The following is a 12,908-nucleotide window of genomic DNA, read 5'->3' on the forward strand; positions in this document are numbered from 1 at the left end:
AGAAATATATAAGTATATGGATTACAGAAACTAAGTTTTGTATTTTCAGAAAAATATTTAGTAGGCTTGCCCAGATCACCTGAGAGGGGAGATAACGGCACCACTATTCAAAAATAATACTATGCAGCATCATTGACAATACCACATATATTCTGCAAGCATCTCTGACCCTTTCTAAGCATCTCAACCTAAAATAGCCATCTTTTAGTAACGGGAGTACATCATCTGGGGACACATGCAGGATTTTAGCTTGCTGCAGAACTGTGCCCTCAACTTCAGGTGATTTTCCATCAGATTGGAGGTGCAGCCTCCATATTGCTTGTGAAATTCACCAACATCTTCTGCCTGTGTGCAAATGTAAGGTCAAGCACTTTGGACCCAAAAAAGATAGAATAGATACATAGTAAATTGTGAAAAGCTAGAAATAGCAGAGGTCCAAAGAGAATTGGGAGGGGCGGGGAGGGGGGGGGACGGGTGGTGTCCATGTACTTAGATCATTAAAATGTCATGGACAAGAACAGAAAATAATCAAAAAGACTAATGGAATGCTGACCTTTATATCTAGAGGTAGAAGTTACTCTAAAGCTATAGAGAGTCCTGGTTTGGCCACACCTGGAATTCTGGGCACTGTACCTTAGGAAGGACACATTGGCCTTGGAGACAGTCCCCAGTGTATGATGCCTGGATTCCAAGGATTAAATTATGAGGAGAAGCTACATAAATTAGGGTTGTATTCCCTTGAATTTAGGTTGGGAGTGATTTGATTGAAGCTTAAGATAATATGAGAACTGATGGGGTTGGTAGAGAAACGCATGCTCTTTGAACCCAGCAAAGGCAACAGAAGAATATATTCCCCAATTCATATTTCACTGTAATATGTTCCAGAGATGTACTGGCTACTGCTGGGCCTAAGGTGTAGAAAATGATGGGGAAGACAGCAGGGACGTGGCATGGTACATCCTCAAGCAATTTTCCAATCCCAACTACCGCTGAGAAACTGACAGAAAATCCAAGCCCTCTATTTTATGGTAATTGTATAATATGGGTATTTTGTGACACCTTATGTGGAATTCTAATCTTCCTCAGTTTTCAGGTGAACCGGTGCACAAATATACATCAAAACAAAACATGCGGACTTGACTAACACTGACAGTGGGCAAACAGCACCAGTCTGAAGCTTAGCCAATTTTAACAGTTGAGCCTCATTTTCATCCAGCTTGTTGCTTCCCTTATTGAACTCACTATTTAGCCAATTGACTGACAGAAAGCCACCATTGGAGACCCACAGGAACAGATTCCAGTACTAAGGTAGCTTGATTGGGAGGGCTGCAGGTTATGAGGAGTGAATCCAGACCTAGGGAGGCTCAAGGTTTCCTTATGGGGTACGAAGGAGCACAGTTTCCCTGTGCAGTCTGAGAAAACACTCCTACTCTTCCTGGTCCACAAAGAAACCTAAACAAATTACCTCACTGAACCTCTTCTGGCCCTCAATATAACTAAAATAGCAGTCAACATCATAGCCCACCATGAATATTAAAAGCAACGCTCCATTATTTTCTGATACACCCATGTAAATGGCAGGTTAAAATCCAATCGCACAGGAAGGCAGCAGGACCCTGGGAGAATAGCAAGGGGTGGCAAGTTGCTGCTCCTATTTTAACTAACCCCAACCTCCACTTGGTTCCTGAAGGCCAGGGTAACATGCGATTAAAATATCCCTTATTTTTCATTTGTCTGTTTGAAATTCTAATTCTGTATTAGCTACAGCTCCAAGATTGCCCCAACTAAGATTTAAAAAGTAAAAAGAGCACGAGTAGGTCATTTAGCCCTTCGGCCTTCTTCCACAATTTAAGGTCATGGCTGATCTGCGAGTTAATTCCATAAGCCTTTGGCTCATATCCCTTGGAGTTTTGTTAACCAAAGGTATGATCAATCTCAGGATTTAACATTCACAATTAGCCTATTGCCATTTTCAGAAGAGTGTTCAACCACCCTTTGCGTGTAGAAATGTTTTCTAACTTCATTCCTGAATGGTCTGGCTCTAATTTTTAGACTATGCACCCTCTCCTCCCCTACCCCAAGTCCTGGACACTCAAAATTAGTAGAAATAGTTTCTCTACCAACCCCATCAGTTCTCATATTATCTTAAGCTTCAATCAAATCACTCCCAACCTAAATTCAAGGGAATACAACCCTAACTTATGTAGCTTCTCCTCATAATTTAATCCTTGGAATCCAGGCATCATACACTGGGGACTGTCTCCAAGGCCAATGTGTCCTTCCTAAGGTACAGTGCCCAGAATTCCAGGTGTGGCCAAACCAGGACTCTCTATAGCTTTAGAGTAACTTCTACCTCTAGATATAAAGGTCAGCATTCCATTAGTCTTTTTGATTATTTTCTGTTCTTGTCCATGACATTTTAATGATCTAAGTACATGGACACCACCCGTCCCCCCCTCCCCGCCCCTCCCAATTCTCTTTGGACCTCTGCTATTTCTAGCTTTTCACAATTTACTATGTATCTATTCTATCTTTTTTGGGTCCAAAGTGCTTGACCTTACATTTGCCTACACTGAAATGCATTTGCCAGTTTTGCCTATTTGCTTAATTTATTAACACCACTATGGAATTTTATGCTTCCATCTACACTGCTTATTGCCGTTGTGATTTGTGACAAATCTAAACATATTTAACAATGACAACAGAATGTTAGGTTCTCTGAGAACCTCTCAGTTGAATCATGGCTTCAACTGATATTCAGACTTGTCCACTCTTATGGTCCACTGAGTTAGCTTGATAGAGGAACTTATAAAAACTAAAAGTGCCTGAATCTTCACTATTCCAGAAATATACTACTCTTTTGACCCAATTATGGATTGGCACTGAAGCTGGTAATGGAAAATCCATTTTTCAGAGTGCTCCAATTTTCTAGCATAAATATAAACAGACATCAGAAAGACAGAAGGCAACTAATAAAGTGCAAGTTCTTCTTCAAACTTACTTTTCTTTGAATGTCATCAAATATTTCTGGTGTGGGATCTTCATAATTTAACTTTTCTGCCAATTTAGCAACCAAATTATCATCCACATGAACTCTTGGAGATGCCTGGTAAAAGGAGAAAAACGATCTTATTGGTAATTCAACAATTTTCCACCAAATTCATGTGAACCACCACTTAAGTTTGTTTCTGCCATTGGCATCAATAACATTTAAAGTTTTCAAACATGCAATTGAAGCATTTTTTTCAGTTACCCAAATAACATATTCCTTTTTTGAACAATATAACTGTAGAATGTATTTTTTTTCAGTTTTGAAAATGGTGGAGCAGGCTCGAGGGGCTGAATGTTGCTTTTGACTTTAATTGCCCTGTGTGGATGCCTGGAATAAGCTTGATTGCTATCATCATTCATGATGCTGCAAACCAAAAAACTGAAAAAAAATATATTCTACAGTAAATGAATATACAGAAATCACTTTCATCTGACTTGGCACAAGAATTTATCTACTTCTGCCTTAAAAATATTCAAAGACTCTGCTTCCACCACCTTTTCAGGAGAGTTCCAAAGATTCACGACCCTCTGAGTGAAAATTGTTTGCCTCATCTCTGTTTTAAACAGGCGACCCCTTATTTTGAAACAGTGACCCCTCGTTCTGGACTCTCCCATAAGGGGAAACAACCTCTCCACGTCCACCCTGTCAAGACCCCTCAGGATCTTATATGTTTCAATCAAGTTGCCTCTTCCTCTTCTAAACTCCAGTGGATAAAAGTCTAGTCTGTCCAACCTTTCCTCATAAGACAACCCATCCATTCCAGGTATTTGTATGGTAACCCTTCTCTGAACTGGCTCCAACGCACGTACATCCTTCCTTAAATAAGGTGCCTAATGCAGTACATAGTACTCCAAATGTGGTCTCACTAGTGCCCTGTACAATTGAAGCCTGAACTCCCTACTTTTGTATTCAATTCCCCATGCTTCCTTATCTCTTCACAACTTACTTTCCTACATATCTTTGCGTCATCAGCAAATTTGGCAACTATTCCTTCGTCCAAGTTATTTACATAAATTGTAAACAGTTGAGGTCCCAGCGTTGATCCCTGTGGCACACCACTCAGTACATCTTGCCAATCTGAAAAGAGCCATCGATGCCTACTCTCTGCTTCCTGTTAGCCAATCAATCTTCTATCCATACCAATATATTACCCCTATACCATGAGCTTTTATTTTCTCAAAAACCTTTGATGTGGCACTTTATCAAACGCCTTCTGGAAATCTAAATACAGTACACCCACCGGTTTCCCTTTATCCACAGCACATGTTGCTTCCTCAAAGAACTCCAACAAGTTGGTTAAACATGATTTCCCTTTCACAAAACCATACTGACTTTGTCTGATGATCTTGAGGTTATCCAAGTGCCCTGTTATAACTTCTTTAATAATTGCTTCTAACATTTTCCCTATGACAGATGTTAAACTATCTGGCCTGGTAGTTTCCTACTTTCTGTCTCCTTCCCTTTTTGAACAACAGAGTTACATTTGCTATCTCCCAACCTAATGGCACCTTCCCTGAATCTAGGGAGTTTTGGAAAATTAAAACCAATGCATCAACTATCTCACTTAGCCACCTCTTTTAAGACTCTAGGATGAAGCCCATCAGGACCCAGGCTCTTGTCAGCCCGCAGCTCCAACAATTTACTCAGTACCACTTCTCTGGTGACTGTAATTTTCCTGACGTCCTTCACCATTTCCATTTTCCGGTTTATAGCTGCTTCTGGGATGTTACTTGTATCCTCTGTACTGAAAAGTGATGCAAAATACCTGTTCAATTCATCTGCCATCTCATTTTCCATTACTAATTCTCCAGACTCAGTTTCTATAGGACCAACGATCACTTTGTTAACTCCTCTTTTTTTAAAATATTTATAAAAAAATCTTACTGTTTTATATTTCTGGCTAGCTTTCTCTCATACTCTAATTTTTCCCTCCTTATTAGTCATCCTTTGCTGATTCTTATATTTTGTCCAATCTTCTGTCCTTCCACCCATCTTTGCACAATTATATGCTTTGTCTTTAAATCTGATACTATCTTTAACCTTTCTAGTTAACCACAGATGGTGCGTCCGGCCCTTGGAACTTTTCTTACTCATTGGAATGTATCCATTCTGTGCATTCTGAAATATCCCCATAAATATTAGCCACTGCATCTCTATTGACCTATCCTTTAACCTAATTTGCCAGTTAACATCCTAACCAAAATACCACATTGAAATACGGCACTCAAGGTGTTTTTGGCTAAATTATGATTTCAAGTTTTTGGGGTATAACTTCAAGCCATAGCCCTTTGACTTAAAAAAGTGTGACCAGTAAATGTACACTGATACATGAAGGATACTAAGCACTCTATTTCAAGTCAACAGAATGGTATAACTTTACCTTTTCTGACAAATACTGATCATAAACACCCACAGCTGCAGCACGCAGCAATCCTTTGGTCTGATTGCTCTGTCTTTTTCCATCCTTTTGGACACTTCGTAAAACATCCAACTGCTGCTGCGCAGTGACTCTGTATCCTTCCACGGTTAACCAGAAGAAGAGATGTGCCTGTCCCTCAGTCTGCTGCATATAATCTGCAACCAGGAAGATATCACTTTTTTAATGGTCTGCAGCAACTTAATTAGTTTCATTTCATAATTTGACCCCATTAAATAATTTCTCTCAAATGTTTTTAGGGTTACATCTAATAATATCAATTCTATAAGTTAGACAAAAACAAACAAATACTAGTTTATAAAATGAATACATCCAGCAAAATAGATGCTTCTTGCAATCAGTCCAAGTCTGGCAATTTTAAGCATGCCGATACAATGACTCAGTTTGGTGAACAAATTCATATTAATTCAGGATCCTGGAAATAAACCAATTCTTTGTAAAATAGATTAACTTTAATTTATATAGTTCTACATGCGCTTAGAATGTTTCAAAACACTTCACAGCCAAATTAATTAGATCAGAAATGTAGCCATTGTTTTGCAGGCAAGTATGGCAGCTAAATTGTGGACAGCGAAGAAAGCGGGAGAATGACCTGGCATTCTGGCAAGGTGAGTGCAACCTTAAATATGACTAATGATGAGAATAACTTTGGAGAAAGGAGTGCCCACCCAGTCAGCAGCAATGTCCCAGCATCAACATCATAAGAAAGAGGGGAAATAAGCCATTCAGCCCCTCGAACTCGCTCCGCCATTCAACCCCTCGAGCTCACTCAGCCATTCATGAAGATCATGGCTGGTCTGTGTGTTTCAAATTTGATGTTCCCATCTACCCTTGATAACCTTCGATTCCCTTGCCTAACAAGAACTTATCTACCTCCACCTTAAAAATATTCAATGAACCTGCTTCCACCGCCTTTTAAGACAAAGTTTCAAAGTCGCACAACTCTCAAAAAAATTCTCCTCACCTCTGTCCTAAAAGGGCGACCCCTAATTTTAAAATAATGCCCCTTAATTCTGGACTCACCCACAAGGGGAAACATCTTTCCACCTCCACCTTGTCAATGCCGTTCAGGGTCTTATATACTTCAATCAAGTCACCCCTCATTCTTCTAAATTCCAGTGGAAACAAGCCCAGTCTATCTAACCTTTCCTCATAAGACAATCTTCTCATTCCAGGTATCAATTTAGTTGACCTCCTCTGAACCAGCTCCAATGCATTTACATCCTTTCTTAAATAAGGAGACCAAGACTGCACACAGCATTTGCGACGTGGCATCAGCTGCCACATGCATGGGAGCCTCTCTGTGGAGGAATCCAGTCAGTCGGAGTTGGCCCTGCACTACCAGTACAGAAAGGCCACCTGCAGGCAGCATCCCTGTGTTGCCATGATGAACAGTTAGGCTGTCACCAACATAAGTAGGTGGAGCATAATGTGGAAAATGTGAAGTTGTTCACTTTGGCAAAAAGAATAAAAAAAGCAGAGTATTACTTAAATGGACTGCAGAATTCAGAGGTGCAGAGGGATCTAGGTATTTCATGCATGAGTCACAAAAAGTTAGTGTGCAGGTACAGCTTGTAATCAAGGAGGCAACTGGAACGCTATCCCTTATTATGAGAGGAATTGAACGTAAAAGTAAGGGTGTTATGCTTCAGTCATACAGGGCATTGGTGAGACTACATCTTGAATACTGTGTGCAGTTTTGGTATCCTTATTTAAGACAGGCTGTTCAGAGGAGGTTTACTAGGTTGATACCTGGAATAAGCTGGTTGTCTTATGAGGATAAGTTGGATTGGCAGGGCTTGTTTCCACAGGAGTTTAGAAGAATGAGGAGTGACTTGATTGAAGCATATAAGATGCTGAATAGTCTTAACAAGGTGGACATGGCAAGAGTGTTTCCTCTTGTGGGTGACCCAAGAACTAGAGGGCATTGTTTTAAAATTAGGGGTCGCCTAAAGACAAATGAGGAGAATTTTTTTCTCTAGGGGTTGTGCCACTTTGGAACTCTCTGCCTCAGAAGGCAGTGGAAGCAGGGTCACTGAATATTTTTAAAGTGGAGGTAGATAGATTCTTGCTAGGCAAGGGAATAGAAGGTTATTGGATAGATGGGAATGTGGAATTTGAAACACAAACAGATCAGCCATGATCTTATTGAATGGCAGAGCAGGCTTGAGGGACTGAATGGCCTACTTCTGCTCCTATTTCATATGTTCATACAGGTGTGTATTTATGATGGGTTATCCCTGCAGGAGAAGCAAGCGCACAAAGCGCAAGAAAGAGCAAGAACTGGAGCTGGTGTCCTATATATGGTGATCCTCACGCCAAGGAAGAGGCTGCATTGGAGCTGCGAGGAATGGAAGCAGGCAAGACAATTGTGGATGGTGAACTGGGTGGCAAATCCAGAGAAACCAAGTAGTTTAATGAATGGGCACAAACAAAAAGCACAAAAGAGCTCATGTGCCCACCACTGGTCACAGAGCTCAGAGGTCCAGGTGATGAGCAGTCAGAAGGTCATGTTGGAATGTGCAATACCTTCTCATTAATCATCTCTCTCTCACAGGACGTTTACAACATCAGGGGGGTGCAGAGCCTACAGGACAGCCCTCCATCTCAGAGGAGACAATGATCTCAGTGGGTGCAGTATCACATCATTTCCTTGCACCTTCCACCAGCGCAGATACTCTCATGTTGGTGGCCAGTTGCGTGTGAGTAGCAAAGCAATCACAATCTGGTGATAGAGGCTGTGACATTCATGGGCACTCACACTCTAAGGATTGTACGAGGGTATGGTGATGCTCAGCTTTAGGCTGATGACATGCCTCTGGAGCTGTCAGCAAGGTGGCTGATGTTGGTGCTGCAGTGCTAATTATATGAACATTTGGCAGAGCTTCCAGAGGTTATGTGCACGCATGTGCGGATGATGGAGGAGTCCATCCTGACCATGAGTACAGTCATGTCTCTGGCATATGCATGCATGGCTTCCTCCAGTGAGAGTGGCAACTGTCACGAAGAGCCACATCCAGCAAACCATTCAGTGGATGCCAGAGATAGGCGTGAACCTGCATGCCGTCACCATCTCCATGATCTCTTTGGAGCAACAGCTTGGTGAGAGGGCGGGGACAAAACGTATGGAGTCATCAGCAGGTCCTCAAACTTGTCGGGTGAGCAAGGAGGGACAAGTGTGCCTTGAAAAAGAGAAGAGGAAAGACTGCCTGGAGTACCTGGGGGTTCCTCAGGGCAGTCCTGGTGTGGACAGTGGGTTCTTGTCCCCTCTGACAGTGATACCAATGCCAATATGCCAGGGTCCTCCAAGCGTCAGGTAACCAGAGGGCAATCACCATGACTATCAAATGCCACAGAGCAGAAAGCAACAGCCTCTACTTCAGCTGACAGCGCAGGGGAAAATCACCATGTAGGGACAGCTGCAAGGGTATAAGAAAGTCCAACTAGCTACACTTGGATTTCATGGGGTTAGATTATATAGTTTGATGTCACCTTGCTATTTATCTTTAATGAGATGGGATATGCTGCACCACAATAGGCCAATAACAGTTCAACTGCTATTGCAAAGGGTCTGATGGGAAAGAGCAGATCGCATATTAGGTCAATGCATTATTCATGCCATAGCTCCATGTCATGATGGGTCCAGTGAGGTGGTAAGGGCATTCAAGGAAAAGGGAACAGAGCTTTAGAAGTTAGATGATTTATTTGCTTACATGGGCTTTTAAGGAAGACTCAAGTGAAACGTGTTAGTGAGTCGCGAGCCTCCCTTGCATGTATCACATTTCTTCTTGCCTAGGTTCATCAGCATCTTCTTAACCCACCCGGTCAACATTCCTCCTCCAATTCTACTCCTCAGAGAAGCATCATGCTCCAGAATGTCCTCATTGTTCAAAGCCAGGTTGTGCAAAGCACAGCACACCATAATGGTACATGAGACCCTTGCTGGGCGTATACTGATGGTCTTCACCAGACCTATCAAGGTATCTAAGTTGCATCTTTAGAAGCTGTATGGTCTGTCTGTTCAATGGGCATGGAATTGTCACATGGCAGCTATTGTATCTCTACATCTGTGCTTGAATTCTGCACAGGCGTAAGAAGCTATGCCTTCCACAGGTAGCCCTTCACCCAGTATCAATCCTTGAAAGCATGCGAGGGGCCTGTAAAGATTGGGCACCTGGTACTGCCTTACTGTGTAGGCATTGTGACAGCTCCCAGGAACCTTGCACAGGCCTAAAGATCATTTGGGGTGGTTACAGACCAGTTGTACATGGAGAGAGCGGAAGTCCATCCTTTTCGCTGCTGCTTGATCTATGGGAGCCTTGAGAGCCACATGCATGCAATTCCACCCTATCCCTGGGAGAATCCTGCAAATCCTACAGCCCTCTCAGTCTAACTGTCGAGATTAGTGCAAAACCCCAAATACTGGCCAGCTTTCTTGAACATGGCACTGGTGATCATCTTGGGAACAATGTGCCTCAGCCTGGGCAATCCCACAGATATCTCCAGAAGAACCCCACAATGATTGCGAGTCGGAGAAATCAGTGCTACCATAAACTTCAGCAATACAAGCAATGGGCACCCTCCACTTCCCATTGGGTTCAGCTCCTCCTCCATCATGGCACACAACTCAGTGAATACCTTCCTGAAGAGGTGCAGTCTTCAACGACATTGATTCCTGCAAATGTTGGAGCAGGAAAGTTCTGACATTAGCACCTCGAGGGGTACTGTTGTCTGCGACATAGGGGCTAGCTGCATACCCCTCTGCATTTTTCTTCCGCTGTCCTCTTGGAGGCTTGTAATCCTGGTACCGTTCTAGGTGCTGCAGCTGTCTCCCTCTTTGATGCCCCTACTCAATGGGCCCCTCCCCAATCCCCAAGTGAATGAACCCCACTGCAAACTGTTGCACGCTTCTCAAGGTCTCTCAGCCCCCTTGTCCTGTACACACAAGTGGCAAATTAGAGAGGACACAATCTGAATGTCTCCATTGTGCTCATCCAGGCATGCGCAAGCCTCCAGACTTCTACAGTCACTGTTGACCATCACCCTCTCTACCAAGCCATGCAACATTTCACAGTGCCTGCCAATTGCAGCCAAGTCAGACCTTCTATTGAGTTTCTACCTCCTTATAGGCTTTGGAGCTCTGTTGTTCTTGTGCAGCCGTACAAATTTGTAAACAGTTGGAAAAATCACTGAATTGTCTGCTTAATAGGCTTAATTACCTTCCTGAAGCCTTCAGTCTCCAACTGCCAACCAGGCCACCTCTAGGAATATCCCTTTAGTGGCATAAATATGGCAGGCTTTTCTTCTAACACCATCCGTCAGTATTCTGCCACCCTTCCTGCCTCCCAGTCCATCTCCACAGCGATGACAAAATTTCACCCAACAATTCTGACGCCTTGACTGATTGGGGCTCTTTGCAGCATGGGCCAGAGAGGGTGTCCCAGTTTGTGGTGGTGTGCTTCATCCTTTACAACCTGGCCATTATGGGAATGCAGTCACTAGCTCCTACCATCCAGATGCCACCTCAGTAGGAGGAGGAGGAAAAGAAAGACAAGGGGGAAACATGGACTTCATTCAACTGGGCACAGCAAGACAGAGGTGAGGCTCTGCCTCAGTTGAAACAAACAAACTCCATCGTCTTAACATGGACCCACCATTCTAGAGTCCCCCAAAGCAGAACCTGTCGGAGAGCTGGCACACAAGGTACCTTTTCCCCCAGGCTTGGCTGCAGCCGTCGTGTCCGGTGACTCAGTGTGTGCTGATCCCGACTCTATACTACTTAAGATTTCACGCAGTGCCAGCATCTGAGTATATCAAGTGATAGTCAGTGCATCCACATCATTTTCATGGGGTAGATCTTCCTTTTCCTCCTGCCTCTGCTGAGGCTGTCCAAGCAACAGTTCTTCTGTATCTGAACATATACAGGCAGAAAGTGAGGATTGATCTGAGGTAGGGGGGTGGGGTGGAAAGCAGGAGATCCATGATCAAACCAGCTTCAACTTTCATTTGATGCCACATATCAGGATGAGGGTGAGGGAGGAGTTTAAAAGAGGCATAAGATTGTTACTGTCATCTTGGACAGCCTCTGGTGCACCGGATGCTATGGTCTGCGTTGCCTCTGGGCCCATAATGCACAGCACCATCCCCTCCAGGGACAGATTGCTGGAGCCCTCCACTTGGATTCTGCCTCGTCTCATGTCAACCTTCTGCAAGAGAGCAGAATGTCAGTAACTTGGGTAATGTGCCAGTCATAGCTGAATGGCTTTAGATATGTAGAGAGAGGGAGAGGTGGGGTGTGACACTCGCAACTTTGGAAAATGTGTGGAGAGAGGTAGAGTATATAAATGTTAGGAGTGAGTCCAGAGTGTGGTGCATTGAGCAGAGTAGGAGCTTGTTGGTGTGATGGGCATGAGATGAACAGTGAGGATGCATTCATTCAGCTTAACCACCCATATAAGGTCATTGTATTTTGTCCTGCATTGCTGCCATGTCCTCGATGTTAGATAACAGGCATTCATCTCCCAGGTGACGTTCTCCCCATTCCTTTTTCAGGACTAGTCTAGAAGGTTTCTTTCTTACCCAGAGAAATATTGTACTCCAGGAGGGAAGAACTCAGTCATCAAAGCCTACAGTGCGACATTGCTAAAGTGAAGAGGCCCTTTCCCCTGACTGCTGAGACGTCCTTCCAGTGTTGAGAACTGATTTTCTGTCAGCCATGATTGCTTGCAAGTGTGTAGCCTCTCTTAAATAGGCAATGACTCTTTAAGAGGATAAGGTTGGCAGGACATGATCAGCAAGCGATGCTAACTGAGCCTCCTGCTGTGCGCAGAGGCTGCAGGCAGAGTGGAGGTCAGAGAATCAGTGCTGGATCAGCTCAGGCCAATGCAGAAATCATATAAGTGAGGTGGGTGAGCAAAAATTGTGTTATCCCCACTTCAACTGGCATGGACATAGGTAGGAAGTGAATTGTGACCCCTGCTCCCAAAAACTGGCTTCAACCAATTTCAAGTTTTAAGAGTACAAAAGCAGGGAAGTCATGCCTTTATGCTGGTTAGGCCTCAGCTGTTGTATTGTATTCAATTCTGGGCACACACTTTGGCAAGGATGCAGAAGAGATTTATTAGAATGATACAAAAGGGTGAAAGAGTTCCGCTACTAGAGAAATGGAGATGGTTCTCCTTTGAGCAGAAAGATTGTGGAGATTTAACTGAGGCGAATCATAGAATGATGCACTACAGAAGAAGCCCATTCAACCCATCATACCTTTGTTTACACCTGGAGAGCACTATCCAATTCATCCCATTCCTTTAATCTTTTCCCAAAGCCCTGCAAACATTTCCACTTCAAGAATTTATCCAATTCCCTCTTGAAAGTTATTACTGAATCTGCTTCCATCATCCTTTCAGACAGCACATTCCA

At 43.3% G+C, this 12,908-nt stretch overlaps 1 protein-coding gene across 5 annotated transcripts in view; it reads right to left on the reverse strand.

Annotated features, from left to right (window-relative positions):
* Positions 1 to 12,908, reverse strand: part of snx13 (sorting nexin 13) — a 172,880-nt gene that overhangs the window by 31,509 nt on the left and 128,463 nt on the right. For all 5 annotated transcript variants that reach the window (XM_041184463.1, XM_041184464.1, XM_041184462.1 and 2 more), the window contains 2 exons: positions 5,433 to 5,626; positions 3,002 to 3,106 (listed from right to left, as the gene is read on the reverse strand). In XM_041184463.1, coding sequence (XP_041040397.1) covers positions 3,002 to 3,106; positions 5,433 to 5,626 — 299 coding nt within the window. The remainder of the gene's footprint in view (positions 1 to 3,001; positions 3,107 to 5,432; positions 5,627 to 12,908) is intronic.

The sequence above is a fragment of the Carcharodon carcharias genome, chromosome 3, assembly GCF_017639515.1.
Source record: "Carcharodon carcharias isolate sCarCar2 chromosome 3, sCarCar2.pri, whole genome shotgun sequence".
Taxonomy (NCBI): Eukaryota; Metazoa; Chordata; class Chondrichthyes; order Lamniformes; family Lamnidae; genus Carcharodon; species Carcharodon carcharias.